Here is an 18,366-nt window from a genome sequence, read left to right as displayed (position 1 = left end):
GCTACTCTTTGCTTCACACTCCCTCAATATATTGATGTAGACCAATAGTCTTCAGTGATTTAGCATATATATTACTTTTAAATTACAGGACATATGGTATACGTGCCTAGTTATTAACTTATCATTGTTTTCATTAGGGGTTGGTCCTCCACAATCCCATAATGCCTCAGTGCTCATTCAAGCACCATCGGAAATGTACTCCATTCCTTTTCCACCCATTACAGCGCGAGTAGCATGGTGGTGGACTGAGGCAGGGGTCTGAAATTTACAAGAAAGAGGATTAAATAAAGTTGTCCAAGATGTCTTTCCCCGCAAAGGAAGAGGAAGAGGAGGTACGTACCACAATATATTTCGTTTTATTTAGTACACTTCGCCGCCATGTGACTTATCTTGTCCGTGATGGCGCACCTAGCTAGTTAGCTAACAGAAGGCTAACCGGCAGATGCTTTTAGTAACGTACACAGCATCATTCGCATTTGCTAGCTAGCTCGTCATGCTGAAAGAAACCCCGTTGCATTCAAACTGTGTTGGATTGCAATGATCTACTGCCATTTAGTATCGTGTTTTTATTGCTACACACTTTCGTGCTTAGCTTTTTAAGTAAAACAAAGTCAACAGTTGCAACGTTATTCGCTATTGTCATTCTGCCACAATAAGATAACGTTAACGTTACAGTCAGGTGCCGTTTTTGGATTTTCATTTTATGGACTTGTTATTGACAGTTTGTATATCTCTTCTGATGTCATTATGTTTTCAGATGTAGCTTAAGCGCATTAAATATTTAATTAAAGGCATATTGAGTTTGTGTATGTGGGGAAGCCCAGCCCTAATGCTTCGGTCCGTGGATCTTCTGGCCAATCGATTTTCGTTTCATGAATGAGAATGGATAAACAAAAAATAAAGAATATTTCACTTTTTAATTAGAAAATAGAAAAACGGAAAACGCAGATCTAGTCGTTTTCTGTTTTCATCAGTATTTTCCATACATGGAATTACAGACAACAAAAAAGGTCCGTGATTTTGTTGTTAAAGGGATAGTTCGGGTTTTAAGACACGAAGTTATATGGGTTCCCCGTCAGCAACGTTGTGCATCAGCACTGACTTACCCCGCAACAGCGTCCTGTGAGCCGAGATCCAGCCGGTTTTTGATGGTGAAGAAAGTAGTCCGGCAAGTTTCTGGGGTCACGAAAGTTAAGTGTTTTTCTTCTCAAAACCATATGCGTTCAAAAGAGTGATATATTTGCACCACAAAAACGTTGTCCAGGAAAAATTCAAACCTCGTTATATCACTTACTTATTTTTCGCGATTCCTATCACTGCGCGCTACTGACAGCTGGACAACGTTTTTGTGGTGCAAATATATCACTCTGTTGAACGCATATGGTTTTGAGAAGAAAAACACTTTACTTTCGTGACCCCAGAAACCTGCTGAAGAAAATAGTCCGGCATCAAAAACGATCAAAAACCGGCTGGATCTCGGCTCACAGGACGCTGTCGGGGGGTAAGTCAGTGCTGATGCACAACGTTGCTGACAGGGAACCCATATAACTAAGTGTCTTAAAACCCGAACTATCCCTTTAAGCATTATTGTTTTTTCATTTTTTTTTTCATTGGGTGTGATGGACTGGGTAGGTGGCGCAACACAGGAAGTTAAACTGTATGTTATCATGATTGTAGCAAGTTATGACCGATCATGTTCACTGCCTGCTCGTCAGGCTGTCTGTGGCCACCTAGTCTGTCTGTAGCTCACATTGTGGAAGCATTGCTGATCTAAAAAGATATAAGTATAAAAGCAACGGATAGAGGCGAGGATAGAACCCACAGATTAGCCTATAGCATAAAGTAAGCCTCTAGTCTAAGCAATAACCTGTTACGCCACAACACAATAATGCACAGAATGAGACATAGGCCTACTATAGCCTATTCTAAAACATCTATCAAAGCCATGTTTTACATGTCAGCAACATTATCGTTAATATCCTACAAGCCTACGTGTATTATTGAGTTTTTACTATCCTTGTGCGTAAATGCGCAAAATATGGACACTTTTCCTGCCCATGCGTTTCAATGGCAGTGTTTCATGAACTGAATTCTTAAAAGGTAGTCTTATCTAGGAGAAAAGGATGCACAATTAGACAAAACATTTTTATTTCAGCTGGCGTTCATGTTTCTGTTACGGCCACTGACTAACGTTTGTAAAACTTAACCATGATAACCAACTTAGAAGGTCAACTAAATGGCTTGGGCAACGGCAAAGATAACTCGGTAGCCAGATACTGTAACATGATCAGTCATGTTAACTTGCTACAATCATAATAACATGAGTTGACATGTTTTAATGGTATAAGTAAAGTGCACTTCACGTTCCGGTCTTGGTTGGTTCGTGGCGTAAGCAAGTGCGTGGCTGCGGTTCGATAGATACCCATGTGGAATCATAATTATTTTATTTAAGTAATATGTTTTGGTGGCATATTCATAATCCAGTGCACGTAGCCTACTACAATCAATTCTGACATTTAAAGATGTCATGCATATTTGTATTCGTTCGTCTCCAGTTTATATCAGAAAGTTGACAAATCAAGGTGCCACATCTGTCGTAGAAACGTCATCAATCGTGGAACGTCATCAAGGAAGCCAGTTGACAGATGGATTTCAGAGTTTACAAGATGAATTTCAGGATTTTGGGGTTTATTTTTATTGTCTGTGATTCCATGTGTGAAAAATACTGGTGAAAACAGAAAACGACCAGATCTGCGTTTTCCGTTTTTCTATTGTCAATTGAAAAAGTGAAATATTCTTTATTTTTTGTTTACCCATTCTGATTTCTGAAATGAAAATCGATTGGCCAGAAGATCCACGGACCTGCTTCCCTGTCGTTTTTCGTTTTTCGTTTTTCTGTTTGATCTAGGCCTAATGTCAATTGAATTTCTTGATTATTAATATCTGCTTGTCTAATGTCATTTCTTAATCTTTACAGTATGACCCATATTCATATACCAATGACTATGATCTTCACACTGGTAAGTAACATATGTGGAGTTGTCTTATAATTATTGTGCTGTGCCATGATGTGAATTCTATGTTATCCTGCTTCTCTTGACATAGGCTACTTTAAGTTGGTCAGGCCCGCTCAGTCTTCTTCCCCCACTTTGGCTTTGTCCCTCAGGCGACCCAAAAGCTGACTTGGCATTTGAGCGTCAGTATGAGCAGCAGACCTACCATGTCATCCCTGAGGTGATCAAGAACTTCCTGCAGTACTTTCACAAGACCACCTCAGATCTCATCGACCAGAAGGTGTACGAGCTGCAGGCCAATCGGGTGTCCAGCGAGAGCATCGAGCAGAAAATCTATGAGATCCAGGATGTTTACGAGAACAGGTGTGTTTTTATAGAGTTGTTCACTCTTCCAGAAACATTTGCCAATGAGATTAATTTGAATGATCATTTGAAGGTTAATGTCATTGTTTGTTTGTGTTGATCAATTAACCACCATTGTATGTGTGGCTTTTTTGCTAAAAAAAACATTGCGGATGATGTCAGCTATTATAAGAAGGAGGTGTTTATTGGAGCTGTAGTATGGAGATAGTGGTGTTCTGCTGTTGGTATTAAATTCTTAATGCTATTGAATCTCTCTTGTCCAGCTGGAACAAACTCACTGACAGATTTTTTAAGACCTCTCCCTGGCCTGAGGCAGAGGCCATCGCTTCGCTGGTGGGCAATGGTAAGATTGTTTGACCATTTATTTGGACTTTGGAGCATACATGATTGATTTCTGTTATGTGAGATTTCTTCATGTGAGATGATTTTGTTATCTCTCTTTCATCCCCCTGCAGATGCGGTGTTCTTGATTCTTTATAAAGAGTTGTACTACAGGCACATCTATGCTAAAGTTAGCGTAAGTTTGACTGGATTTTTTGTATTTTCTATGGATGATAAACCTGCTGTTGTGTTAATAGTGAATGTTCCCAATATTACAAATAGGTATTTCACTAGTAATCTTGGCATAGCATGGAAATTCTATTTTAGAGGTTGATGAGGTGAGATTGTTGTGTAGATGTAGTAGTTTTAGAGGCGTGATCTAATATATTCTGTAATATTTTCTTAGGGAGGACCAACCCTGGAACAGAGATTTGAATCATATTATAACTATTGCAATCTTTTCAACTACATTCTCAGTAAGTATATTTCTTTTGAAGTGTCCTAATCTAACTCCTTAGTTGATTTGATACACATGGTTTAATCTCTTTGAACAACATGCAGAGTACCCTTTAGTACACACTGTACTCTACGTAACTCAAAGTAAAGTGTCTTGAGAGGCTGAATTATCGGTGTTGTACTTAGTATTACTTTTGTCTAGTTTGCAGTTTATATGTGTATCCATTGAAGATCTGAGGTCACTCTCAAGAGGGGGATGCCTTGCAAATGATTTGTGACTGGATAATGTAATATTTTTAAGTCTCCAGTTGATGAATTCCTCCTCCTGATGCTGGTCTGACCCTCTGTGTTGTGCTTTCTCTGTAGATGCCGATGGCCCCGCACCTCTGGAGCTTCCCAACCAGTGGCTTTGGGACATCATCGACGAGTTCATCTACCAGGTAAAGCCAAAGTCAATGCTAGTGTATAGTATAAGTATAAGTATAGTATATATTATATTATATATTATATAAAAAACCTGGTAGATAAAAGTCAATGTTAGTTGGTGCAATTTGATTTCACCAACACTATTTAATGAATGCACTGTATTGTCGCCTCAATAGCATTTGGGTATTTGGAGGTTTAATCCTGTGCCCTTTTGCTCTTTCACCTCTGTAGTTCCAGTCCTTCAGCCAGTACCGGTGTAAAACGGCCAAGAAGTCTGAGGAGGAGATCGAGTTCCTCCGCAACAACCCCAAGATCTGGAATGTGCACAGCGTGCTGAACGTGCTCCACTCTCTGGTAGACAAAAGCAACATCAACGGACAGCTGGAGGTCTACACGAGTGGAGGTAAGATGAGAGATGAGACGCTACTACATTCTTCAGTTGTGCAGGATGTGACGTGTACTGGTGATCTTTATACAATTGCTTTTGTGTGGTTTGACTTGGACCCTCAGTATCTAAAGGTGCTCTGAAACATTTTGATGGATATTGGGTCCTACTTGATTGGGTTTGAGTGAGTTTACAGCTTAATGAGCTTATATAGCTAAAAAAAAATAGGCTGTCTCAAAATATTAGAATAAGAAGTTCATAAAACAGAAATGTCAACCTGAGAAGATCTCTAAGCATCTCAATTAACTCAAAACACCTGTAAAGGTTCCCTCAAGGTAATGAGGGTCTCTTCCTTCTTCCTTAAATCTCCCAGTGTGGTTCAATACACACAACCACAATCATTGGGAGGACTCCAGACTTGACAGTTGTCCAGGAGACCGTTATTGACACACTCCCAGGGATTAAAGTTTTCCGGCACCGTGCCGGAATTCCGGCGTGCGGCCATTGACTGCGTTCATTTTTTAAAATATTATTTATTTGTTAACGCCATTGAAAAACACGCAGCATTCGTTAAGCTGAATTTCCTTTCCCTGCTCTCCCTCTCTGTCACTCACGCGTCACGCACCCTTTAATATACACTCACACACACACACACTCAGACACAGACACAAACTCCCCTTCGTGCACACCGCGTCTGTCTCCATAACGAGATCAGATCATCCCTGGAAGCGCGGTCGCACTAATGCACCTGACGCTGCGGGTGGAAGCATAAGTTCTTCCGCAAATTTTGTAGACTATGCGTGCAACTTTACCAAACCGTATAGAAGTAGGCTAAACGAATTCTCCTTGGCCCGCTTTCGTGCGCACTCAATGGACACCCGCCCTCGACATGCACATTTAATCCAAACAAAACATTCACAATCGTGAACGCAATGACGCACAGAAGACGACTAGCTGAATTATTGTTAAATACGGTTAGCATCATTAGTAGGCTAAGCTGCACACATCTGATTAAAACTCTGCATTCAAGTTGACTGACCATCTCAATACCAATGTTTTTCAACTCCAAGATTTAAAGGGCCTGTCCCAAGGAGAAAAAGTATGAGCTTACCTTGAAACTTAAACACCCGTGGGGACACTGAACAGTCCAACCAGCTAGAGTATTATAAACTAGCCAACTATGCTACTTTGTTTACAATATTTCGAGGCTTCAATCAAACAGCTGAATTTAAGAGGTGGAGTTGTAATATGAATAGCAGGCTATAAGCTGCATAAAGTTTGCTGTTATGAATATCAGAAATGTCAGTATACAGAATGTATATAAATAATTACACGTGTGTGTGTGTGTGTGTGTGTGTGTGTGTGTGTGCGCTTTACATCTTGTTAAAAAAATCATTAAATAAATAAATTCACATTATGTGAAAGCAAAGTGTCAGACATGAGGCGACCACCACATATTGCCTTCTAATCTGTGGGAAACACTGTTATTACTCTTTAGAAAGAGAATCATTGTCTTTTTTTGAATACCCTAACTTAAATGGTTGCGACTAAATCTTATTCTTCAAATGCCTGCCTTCCAATTTCACATAGCCTGACAACATGACACCTTATGATTGTAGGTCAATTTGTAACCTGTCAAAGACAAAGATTAGCAGCAAAACTTGATATAAAAAGAAATCCTAAATGCTACATGTAGCATATTGTAGTGTGTTGGACTACTATTGCCACCTATTGGCCTTTCTTGGGGTCCAACATCACAAACAAGGCCTGTGTCGTGTGCAAACACTCCAAAAAGTAAACCGGTTTCCAATCGATCGACCACCATAGTGTCGTATAGAGTCGCATGCACGAGTCTAAAAAAGTTCAGGCTCAGGATTTTTTTTTGCTTTAATCCCTGCACTCCACAAGGAGGATAAGACAAAGAGGGTATTTGCTGAAAGGCCTGTATCAAAGCATATGAGTGGAAAGTTCACTGAAAGATAAAATATAGTAGGAAAAGATGCACAAGCAAAAGGGACTAACTTACCAACTTATCACATATTTCTGAAGTTCTACATTTCAATGTTATTAATTTTTTATTCTGATATTCTGAGATTAGGGTGTAAAAAATGAACTTTTCCCACAAAATTCTTGTTTTTTTGACACCCACCTGCAGTTCATTCATCATAGTTTATGAAAGTGATGTGATGAAATTGAGTTACTTTGTCTCCTACAAACTCAAAGAAAGCCATCCATCACTCAATTAAAAAAAATCAGTGAAAGTAGTTTCCTGACCCCATTGACAAGTGATCTGATCTGATCTGCTGTGGTCTGCTGTGTCCTGGCCGCAGGTGACCCTGAGAGCGTGGCTGGGGAGTACGGGCGCCACTCGCTCTACAAGATGCTGGGCTACTTCAGCCTGGTGGGGCTGCTGCGCCTGCACTCACTGCTGGGCGACTACTACCAGGCCATCAAGGTCCTGGAGAACATCGAGCTCAACAAGAAGGTAGGCCTGTAGTACTGCACACTGGCCCTGTGATGCTGCTGAGTGTGTGGTTGGGTCTGCATAGCTGTGCATCCTGCCCAGTGTGTTTGATGACCATGGCCAGGGATGGCTCTTTACTTTTTATTTGTTTGTTTGTTTTTTTGTTCGGGCCTAAATTACTTTAATACATTAAAGTAATAGTGAGATTATTATTATTACTTGGTATGAGTCTGAGTGGTATAATGCTTTGTGTTTTTACAAAGTGTTAAGTCCCATAATTCCTGCAGTCTCTCAAACACACTTTCTTTTCTGTTGTACCACACTGACCCCCTTTGTCTCTGTCCTCCATCAGAGCATGTACTCTCGCGTTCCCGAGTGCCAGATCACCACCTACTACTACGTGGGCTTCGCCTACCTGATGATGCGCCGCTACCAGGACGCCATCCGCGTCTTCGCCAACATCCTGCTCTACATCCAGCGCACGCGGAACATGTTCCAGCGCTCCACCTACAAATACGAGATGGTCAGTCCCTTCTCCTGAGCCTGCTCTCTGCACAGGAGCTCTTTTGTTGTCTCCAAGAACTTGAACTCAAACACAAACATGTCCAAAGCTTGTTTCTTGTATAAGGTATTTCATGTTACAGCAGTTTATTTGCTGAAAATACAGGACAAGACAACCAATCATCTTCTAATTTCTAGTCTTCCTAGAAAGCTAGGAAATGGGGTCGTTTTAGCTCAGATGGATTGATGCAGGGATTAAAGCAAAAAAAAATCCTGAGCCTGAACTTTTTTAGACTCGTGCATGCGACTCTATATGACACTTTATTCCACTGCTTGGTTGAGTTCCCCATTGTTCTGCGTTCTATAAGGGTGTGCATTAACTTTAGATATACGCACGGCTATGAAGTAGTTCCATTGTTTTTGACCGTATTACACTTGAATATTAATTCGCCAAACTTGTTGTGAAGTTTAAATGCACTGTCACGTTACATACAAGCTGTAAAATACAGACGTTCAGATCATAGTAACGTTTAGCATATGACAGAGGTGTCATTTAGCTAGTTAGGTGGCAGTAGGCTAAGAAAAATAGCAATCTTTCAAAGTTAACGTTGATCAGAATCTTGGGATATGCCAGCTTGACAACGGGAGATTAGAACTAACGACTGGCTTTTGGCCATAGCAACCATCCATTTAGAACTAGTAACCGCAGTTTGAGAAATTAGTTGAAATGTGTCTGGGAAAAGTAGTTCTACAAACAAAACAGTTCTAGCGATTAAAACATTTAAATTAGCACCGGAAACGAACACAACGCAGTGGCAACAGTGGAATAAGCGGGATAATGGACTTCACGCCGTGCGGTTATTCAAAGTTAATGCACTTTTCTAGACGGAACGTCCCTCCGCTTCGCGTCGGGCCGTATCACCGTCTAGAACGTGCATTAACTTTGAATAACCGCACGGCGTGTCGTCCATTATCCCGTACATGTTGGTTGATCGATACACAGATTTCCTGTTTACTAACAAAACTAGATGCGCGCGCACCCACGGGGCAGAAGACGCCGAATGGCCGGTCTTAACGTTATAAAGTTAACCTCAGGGATTAAAGTTTTCCGGCACCGTGCCGGAATTCCGGCGTGCGGGCATTGACTGCGTTCATTTTTTAGAATATTATTTATTTGTTAACGCTATTGAAAAACACGCAGCATTCGTTAAGCTGAATTTCCTTTCTCTGCTCTCCCTCTCTGTCACTCACGCGTCACGCGCCCTTTAATACACACTCACACACACACACTCGGACACAGACACAGACTCCCCTTCGTGCACACCGCGTCTGTCTCCATAACGAGATCATCCCTGGAAGCGTGGTCACACTGATGCACCTGACGCTGCGGGTGGAAGCATAAGTTCTTCCGCAAATTTTGTAGACTATGCGTGCAATTTTACCAAACAGTATAGAACTAAACGAATTTTCCTTGGCCCGCTCTCGTGCACACTCAATGGACACCCGCCCATCGACATGCACATTTAATCCAAACAAAATATTCACAATCGTGAACGCAATGACGCACAGAAGACGACTAGCTGAATTATTGTTAAATACGGTTAGCATCATTAGTAGGCTATGCTACACACATCTGATTAAAACTCTGCATTCAAGTTGACTGACCATCTAAATACCAATGTTTTTCAACTCCAAGATTTAAAGGGCCTGTCCCAAGGAGAAAAAGTATGAGCTTACCTTGAAACTTAAACACACGTGGGGACACTGCAGTCCAACCAGCTAGAGTATATGATAAACTAGCCAACTATGCTATTGTTTACAATATTTTGAGGCTTCAATCAAACAGCTGAATTTAAGAGGTGGAGTTGTAATATGAATAGCAGGCTATAAGCTGCATAAAGTTTGCTGTTATGAATATCAGAAATGTCAGTATACAGAATGTATAAATAAACGTGTGTGTGTGTGTGTGTGCTTTACATCTTGTTAAAAAATCATTAAATAAATAAATTCACATTATATGAAAGCAAAGCGATAAAAAGTCAGACATGAGGCGACCACCACACATTGCCTTCTAATCTGTGGGAAAGACTGTTATTACTCTTTAGAAAGAGAATCATTGTCTTTTTTTTGAATACCTTAACTTAAATGGTTGCAACTAAATCTTATTCTTCAAATGCCTGCCTTCCAATTTCACATATCCTTACAACATGACACCTTATGATTGTAGGTGAATTTGTAACCTGTCAAAGACAAAGATTAGCAGCAAAACTTGATATAAAAAATGTATACAATTGTAGTGTGTTGGACTACAATTGGCACCTATTGGCCTTTCTTGGTGTCCAACATCACAAACAAGGCCTGTGTCGTGTGCAAACACTCCAAAAAGTAAACCGGTTTCCAATCGATCGACCAACATAGTGTCGTATAGAGTCGCATGCACGAGTCTAAAAAAGTTCAGGCTCAGGATTTTTTTTTGCTTTAATCCCTGTAACCTAATAACCAGCTGCTGTACGCTATAATCGGCATTTTTTGTATGCCACTGTTGTCTAAATGATGATAACATCTCATTTATGTGCTTATTTCAGAGTTTGTCGTTCGTTTTCATTATTTATAAAACATCGTCTTTTTGGCGGTTTTGGTGGTTTCTGGCAAATATATGCATTACTTTACATCCCTGAACATTCTCTAACCATCGTCATTTCGAATAGTGCTGTTTTCGGCACTAAAATTCATTTTAATCTTTTCACGGAGAGCAGCTGCTTAATGCTGTTCATGGTGCTTTCTGCCCCTTGCGTGCGCGCGCATGTTTTCGAGAAATCTATGTATTGGAAACCGGTTTACTTTTTGGAGTGTTTGCACACGACACAGGCCTTGTTTGTGATGTTGGACCCCAAGAAAGGCCAATAGGTGGCAATAGTAGTCCAACACACTACAATATGCTACATGTAGCATTTAGGATTTCTTTTTATATCAAGTTTTGCTGCTAATCTTTGTCTTTGACAGGTTACAAATTGACCTACAATCATAAGGTGTCATATTGTCAGCTATGTGAAATTGGAAGGCAGGCATTTGAAGAATAAGATTTAGTTGCAACCATTTAAGTTAAGGTATTCAAAAAAAGACAATGATTCTCTTTCTAAAGAGTAATAACAGTGTTTCCCACAGATTAGAAGGCAATATGTGGTGGTCGCCTCATGTCTGACACTTTGCTTTCACATAATGTGAATTTATTTATTTAATGATTTTTTAACAAGATGTAAAGCGCACACACACACACACACACACACACACACACACACACACACACACACACACACACACACACACACACGTGTAATTATTTATATACATTCTGTATACTGACATTTCTGATATTCATAACAGCAAACTTTATGCAGCTTATAGCCTGCTATTCATATTACAACTGCACCTCTTAAATTCAGCTGTTTCATTGAAGCCTCAAAATATTGTAAACAAAATAGCATAGTTGGCTAGTTTATCATACTCTAGCTGGTTGGACTGTTCAGTGTCCCCACGTGTGTTTAAGTTTCAAGGTAAGCTCATACTTTTTCTCCTTGGGACAGGCCCTTTAAATCTTGGAGTTGAAAAACATTGGTATTGAGATGGTCAGTCAACTTGAATGCAGAGTTTTAATCAGATGTGTGCAGCATAGCCTACTACTGTAACAATAATTCAGCTAGTCGTCTTCTGTGCGTCATTGCGTTCACGATTGTGAATGTTTTGTTTGGATTAAATGTGCATGTCGAGGGGCGGGTGTCTGTCCATTGAGTGCGCATGAGAGCGGGACAAGGAGAATTCGTTTACTTCTATACGGTTTGGTAAAGTTGCACGCATAGTCTACAAAATTTGCGGAAGAACGTATGCTTCCACCCGCAGCGTCAGGTGCATTAGTGCGACCGCGCTTCCAGGGATGATCTCGTTATGGAGACAGAGGCGGTGTGCACGAAGGGGAGTCTGGTGTCTGAGTGTGTGTGTATTAAACTAAAGGGTGCGTGACGCGGGAGTGACAGAGAGGGAGAGCAGGGAAAGGAAATTCAGCTTAACGAATGCTGCGTGTTTTTCAATAGCGTTAACAAATAAATAATATTTTAAAAAATGAACGCAGTCAATGGCCGCACGCCGGAATTCCGGCACGGTGCCGGAAAACTTTAATCCCTGTTGATGTTAGAGTGATATTGGTTTGTGATGCCTTTGCTTATGGACTGTATTGCCTTCCTCTCCCTCCACCAGATTAACAAGCAGAACGAGCAGATGCACGGCTTGCTGGCCATCGCCCTGACCATGTACCCCATGAGGATCGACGAGAGCATCCACACCCAGCTGCGGGAGAAGTACGGCGACAAGATGCTCCGCATGCAGAAGGGGTGAGTGGAGTCCTCTTACTCACACACACTTTAACCATTAATGTATGCCCGCATACACACTCACACTCTCTCATTCTCACACTCTCTCTCTGTCTGTCTCTCCCACATACTTAAAGGAATACGCCATCTTTTTATGACATTGAGTTATTCACCGACTTCCCTATAGTTGCAAAACATTTTTTTGTCTCCGTACATGCATCCATGCTCTGTCTTAGTCCAGCAGCACCCCTGAAATGAAATCTCTTGTCGCTGGATAACGTGTTGTGAGTAAAAGTTAGCCAACAAAATTAAGCACTTAAGAGATTCAATTCACTATGCGAAGCTAAGATAGCGGGCGTGTTGCCAACGCATGTACGGAGACAAAAATGTTGTTGCTCCCTTATCTTGGGGGGATGAATAACCCAACGGTGGAATGTTCCTTTAATGCTGTTGTCCTAAATGCTGTTTTTGCAAAGGGACATAGTCTTTGACTTAATTGATCAGATCAAAAGAATCTGTATTTTACACCCATACACCATGTCCAGTGTGATCTGGTTTGAATGTTAGGCCTCATGTATGTACTGTAATGCATGTCTTGTTTGCTCTGTGGTGCCCTCCAGAGACCTGACTGTCTTTGAGGAGCTCTTCAGCTTCGCCTGCCCCAAGTTCCTGTCCCCGGTGGTGCCCAACTATGACAACGTCCACCCCAACTACCACAAAGAGCCCTTCCAGCAGCAGCTCAAGGTCTTCGCCGAAGAGGTGCAGCAGCAGGCCCAGCTTTCCACCATCCGCAGGTACCACAATTCTGTCTGTCTGTCGGTCTGTGTGTGTGTGTGTGTGTGTGTGTGTGTGTGTGTGTATAGATTGCGGACACCACACTTTCCTGTGTGTGTAGACAGTTTTATTTTGTTTTTATTTATTTAACTAACCTTCACGTGTGTGTGTGTGTGTGTGTGTATTGCTGTGTCGGAGTTGATGTGTTTATGTGTCCTTAAACCTGGTCTCCTCCCTCCCTCTCTAGCTTCCTGAAGCTCTACACCACCATGCCCGTGGCCAAGCTGGCCGGATTCCTGGACATGTCCGAGCAGGAGTTCCGCATCCAGCTGCTGGTCTTCAAGCACAAGATGAAGAACCTGGTGTGGACCAGCGGCATCTCTGCCCTGGACGGAGAGTTCCAGTCCGCTTCCGAGGTGGACTTCTACATTGATGGGGTGAGTCTCGGCTATCATATGACCACAGAGACTACAGGGTCAGCTCGCAGAGGGGGGGGATACCTTGAGATTTGTTCAAGTTATTTGTGCTGTATATCCTATTGAATGATTTAGTGAAATGGAGGAAGTGTTTGGTGTGTTGCCATGGGTTGGTTTATTATATGCTCTTCAAGGGTTTCTTGATGTGTTTTCGAGACCTTTTCGTGTCACAACTGATCTCACAACTCAGAAGAGGCAGAAGTGCACAGGGCTATGGCATTTTTAAACCTGAAATTAAAAATGAACCTAGATTTGCAGTTGATTTGTTCAATGCATATTCAGCTGCTAACATTTTAACATTTTCGCGCAGGACATGATTCACATCGCAGACACCAAAGTGGCCCGTCGCTATGGAGATTTCTTTATCCGACAGATCCACAAGTTTGAGGAGGTAAGTGACCGATCTCTGATGGTCTTTATCATCATTGTGATGTTTCTTTTTAGTTAGTACGATGAAATATGAAAAGTATACAATATACACATACAGGACTCAAAGTTCCTAGGCACTGTGCCGTAAAATGCGCAGACACTCACTCAGTACAAGTCATATTGAATCCTGTTCTTGTTCCTCCTTCCTCCCAGCTGAACCGGACCCTGAAGAAGATGCCTATGAGTGGCAGCTCTACAAGTACCACTGCCGCCACCCGTTCATGAGCTTGTCCAGCCAATCAGAAGCTGGATTTTTACTAGTTACACACGTCTGACCAACCAATCAGAGCCCATCTTTCTGAACCCCAAAGTCAGTTTTCCCTGTTCAGATTATGTAACCCTTTTTGAATTTACACAAAAAAATGGAAATAAATCTGAAGTGGATGAAATGTTTTGATGTCTCTTGATCTTAAATGCTTATACTTTCTTGTACTTCCTTTTTTTGTTGGGTGTCACAAGAGGGCGCTGTTGTCCCATCATTACAAACGATCATGTGATCTATGCATCAGATTGCAATGAAACCCAGCCACCGTCCCATAAAATCTTTACAATCGCGTGGAGCCTATTTAATATAAATAAATTACTGGACAGGGAGACAGCAAAATGGCAAAGTGTGGATGACTACAATTATGTGTCTTAAAGAATTATTACTGTCATAAATGCAGTCTGAATTTGATTCTGTTTCAAAGCGATTGTAAGTGAGCCATTACATACAGATGACATACAACGGACCTGAGGCTAAACAAAGTAGGACCTAACCAATCTCAAAAGAGCAGTACAAGATTGATGGCCAGCTAGGCCCACCTATAGGCGTAAAAGGGAAACAGCCTTTGGCTTCCAACGTCATAGTAATTCCAAACTATCTGGATTGTGGTTTACCGTCAGTCAGTGTGATCTGAAAATGATAATGATAGATGTGTTTTTTTCCAGCAACGTTTTGTGTGAAACCTGAACATCGTCTTGGGTCTTTCCTTGCCCTGTGCAAGCTCTTTGTTGTGTGTCTGTCGTATGGAGCTGAACCTGATATGAGTGCTGACTACAGACGAGGGTATTTCTGCCACAGACAATGCTGTCTGGTAGCCTGGGCGTGTTCCCCAGGCAAGGTTTAATATCCTGTCGCTTGGATGCAATAGTAAGAGGAATGCTGTGGTCAGGGTGACGTTTTAGTTGGCCCCCATCCCAGCGATCTCTGGGCCTGAGGCGCGAATAACCGTTGCATAATTAGGTTTATTTATCACAGATCGTCCAACAACATTTATCCCCCAAGCTGGTGACAACAGACATTCAATGACAAAAACATAAGACTTACAAAAAACAAGAATATAAAAATAAGACTTAACACAACAGACCTGGCAATTCAACCCAGCTGAGATACAGAGAGAACCATTACAAGAAAAAAGAAGAAAAATGCACTGACTGATGACATCCAGTTTCACTCAACTCATTTTGGTAAGTCAGCTATTTTTTCTTCAAAAATATCAATTTTTGTTGTCTTTTTCTCTCTTTTCACTGTATTAAAATTTGAAAATAAAAATAAAAAACAATGTTCTCTTTTTCTCATCTGACGTGGCAGTGTAAAGTCAGTCGAGTGGGGATTTGATCTGTCCACAGTGCTGGGACCGAAGCTTTTTAACATAATCTTTTCTTTTTTTTTCGGTTCCTTTATCTTTTTTTTATATAAACACATCTATATAGCTGCTGACTCCAAAACAGGTGTGTCTGATCAAGGCCAGACCCATGTCGCCGCAAGTCACCCACTGTAGAGGCAAAAGGTGGGTCCAAGGAAGTACAGACAACACACAATCCGACCACCGCATCTAGTCCCTTTTCTCTCGATTAAAACTGCCGTGCTTCTGAGCAGCTGAACTGTGTTTCGCTAGAACACACTGTCCTTCTGCATTGCCACTCTGACGCCGAGGAGCACATTGTCCAAGAGAGTTTAGGTTCTTTTGCTCCGATGCAACAACAGGTCTAGATTGATGTGGTGTCAAACAGTGGGTGGTCTGTCTGTACGTTAAAGTCCTCCGTAGGTCCAAGGTCCATGCCTTGATGAAGATGTGAAGATTCTTCACATGATCCTTTTTGTGCTTAAGAAGTGTCTCGCCTCCTGAATGCTTCCCGACAAGAGGGAGGCTTGAGAGGAAGTCCTTTTTTATGTTGTGGAGGCTGGTTGATTATTATTTTTTATTATTCTTTTGTTGTTCAGGAAGATCCTTTTTTCCGTTTTCCTGAAGGGAACCTCCAACGGTTAGCTTCCTACTTTAACTCATTATCCACTTGGATAGTTGAGTTTTCCTGTTGTCTCTTTTTTTACCCCAGTTCACATACAAAACACTACAGTTCACATTGTATTTTTTTTTTTTTAACTTCTATCAATGGCCGTTCGCTGGTCTGAGAGAGCTCTGTTTTTAAAATGATAGTTCTTCCCTTCCTGTGCGTGTGTGGATGTATGCAATCCGAGATACTAAGCCAAAATGACAGAAAAAACCCTATTTTCTCTAAGAGAACACTTTGTTCTCTCATGCCTCATCAAGAACAGGTCATTCCTATTGAGCCATGGTTACTGACACTCTCATCTCTGTTGACCTGGGTGAGAGCAAAGATGTCCATAAGATGTCAGTGCTCCAATTCTTCTTTTAAAATTTGGCTTTGTTTTTTTTTGTTGCCCCAGACAACACATTTCCACACGTTTAATGCCCTCCACGGACTACAGTCATCCACTGCTGTTGCCCCCAGTCCATCCCAGCCCTGGTCCCCGATGCCCTCAGGGCAGGCCATGGGCAGGTTGAGCAGGCAGGGTGTGGCTGCTGGAGAGTGGAGGGCTGCACAGGCGGGCTCTGCTCTGCTCAGCTCAGACCAGCGAGGCCTCGGCTAGTCATAACTCCGTCACCTCCAGCGGGCTCTCGGCTAGCCCGTGGCCGTGGCCGTCCTTGTGCCGGTGCAGCGGCGTGGACTTGGCCGACTCGGTGCGCGCGTTGCGCTCGGCGTACAGGCCGCCATCGCCGTTGAGCGCCTCCAGCGAGCGGGCCAGCGCCCGCTGGTCGTCCTCGGGCAGGCTGTTGAGGTCGGAGGTCAGGAGCGTGCCCGTGCTGCCGTGCACCACGTGCACGCCCTCGGGCCCGCGCAGCTCCACCGGGTGCTTGTGCTTGAAGCGCAGCGTGCCGCCGCGTACGCCGCCACCCAGCCGCTCGTCATCGTCCTCATCCAGGTCACTCTGGATCAGCTGGAACAGGAGAGATGGACGAGAGAGAGAGTAAGAGCAACAAAGCTAGAGGAAGACTACCAAAAAACATCCTTCCACACATGTACAGTAGATGCACATGTAGAATTAAATCATGCAGTAGAATTGTCAGGTGGAGAGAACCCTAAAGATGAAAGAGAGATGCACTTTAAGCAGGAGGGGCCTTCAAAAGGAGAACATAGGTTAAAGCCAGGTCTGAGAAGTCTGAGAGTGGACTGACTGAGAACACACTCACACACACACACACAAGCCACACACCCAACACTGGAAAGGGGTAAAATAGTGCAGTTAGAGGGACAGGAGAGGTAGCCAACCCCAGAGACTGAGGAGTCGAGAGAGGGAGAGACACAACACAGGTGTCTTTGCTCATGGATGAGACAGTAGTGAGAAGCTGGGAGACAGGTGTGAGACAGCAGCAGAGAGCACAGCACAGTTCGGAGTCTCATCTCCCACCTCGGTGACGGACGAGTGGTCGCCTTGGCTGGTCGACTTGGTTACCAGTCGTGCGGCAAACAGCTTTTTGAGCCTCAGGTAGTCGTCCAGAACCACCTTGAGGAGGGAACCCTGATAGGACGGCAGCGGTTATCCGTTAGGACAGAGGTGGTCTTCACAGAGGGAGCAAACACTCAAACAACCATCGCACTCACTCCACTGGGCACACTAGCAGTTGTTTACAAACACCATAACAAAATATGCATTTATTTTTTCTCCAGGTTCATGTTAAGTTGACATGTTGGTTCCATTTACATTTACATCAACATACTACACATGCTTTAAAGATGATAGCTGAATCATTAACTTAGCTAAATACTGGCTTAACTAGTTTGGCTTACAGGAGAATTCTGGCCATTTTTCATATAGATGGCCGGAACTCTCCTATAATGTAAGATTTTATTTCTCCACCAAACCACCTCTTGTCTTCCCCTCTTTATATCAACATTTACCGGAGCTCTCGTGAGTCCCCATGGCGACGAGCCTCCTGCCTCCTGCCGGGAGGGCGGGGCTTAGCGCATGCGTCCAATGACGCATGTGCAGCCTGCCGGTCGCCTCGTCTCACCTGTCAGTCACAGGCCACGTCAGGAGGAGCAACACCTGGGCGCTAATGCTAACACCATGCTCACTTATACTCCTGAGTTGAGTCACCATGCAATT

The 18,366-nt window shown here is 42.6% G+C and overlaps 2 protein-coding genes across 2 annotated transcripts in view; one reads left to right on the top strand and one right to left on the bottom strand.

Annotated features, from left to right (window-relative positions):
• Positions 1 to 178: 178 nt before the first annotated feature.
• On the top strand, positions 179 to 14,366 carry eif3s6ip (eukaryotic translation initiation factor 3, subunit 6 interacting protein). Its single transcript, XM_062519631.1, has 15 exons — positions 179 to 332; positions 2,978 to 3,020; positions 3,167 to 3,377; positions 3,641 to 3,720; positions 3,833 to 3,894; positions 4,105 to 4,174; positions 4,521 to 4,594; positions 4,812 to 4,983; positions 7,296 to 7,450; positions 7,782 to 7,952; positions 12,182 to 12,315; positions 12,915 to 13,088; positions 13,316 to 13,505; positions 13,855 to 13,935; positions 14,127 to 14,366. The coding sequence occupies exons 1-15, from the start codon at positions 300 to 302 to the stop codon at positions 14,196 to 14,198; spliced, it is 1,722 nt and encodes a 573-aa protein (XP_062375615.1). The 5' UTR covers positions 179 to 299; the 3' UTR covers positions 14,199 to 14,366.
• Positions 14,367 to 15,180: 814 nt separating this feature from the next.
• The window catches only part of cdh23 (cadherin-related 23), a 233,552-nt gene continuing 230,366 nt past the window's right edge, over positions 15,181 to 18,366 (bottom strand). Inside the window, exons 67-68 of the mRNA XM_062519065.1 lie at positions 17,668 to 17,778; positions 15,181 to 17,196 (exon numbers count right to left, since the gene is read on the bottom strand). Coding sequence (XP_062375049.1) covers positions 16,849 to 17,196; positions 17,668 to 17,778 — 459 coding nt within the window. The 3' untranslated portion in view covers positions 15,181 to 16,848. The remainder of the gene's footprint in view (positions 17,197 to 17,667; positions 17,779 to 18,366) is intronic.

Source organism: Sardina pilchardus, chromosome 18 (assembly GCF_963854185.1).
Source record: "Sardina pilchardus chromosome 18, fSarPil1.1, whole genome shotgun sequence".
Lineage (NCBI taxonomy): Eukaryota > Metazoa > Chordata > Actinopteri > Clupeiformes > Clupeidae > Sardina > Sardina pilchardus.
Note: the sequence above shows the minus strand (reverse complement) of the source record. Positions and strands in the feature narration are given on the sequence as shown.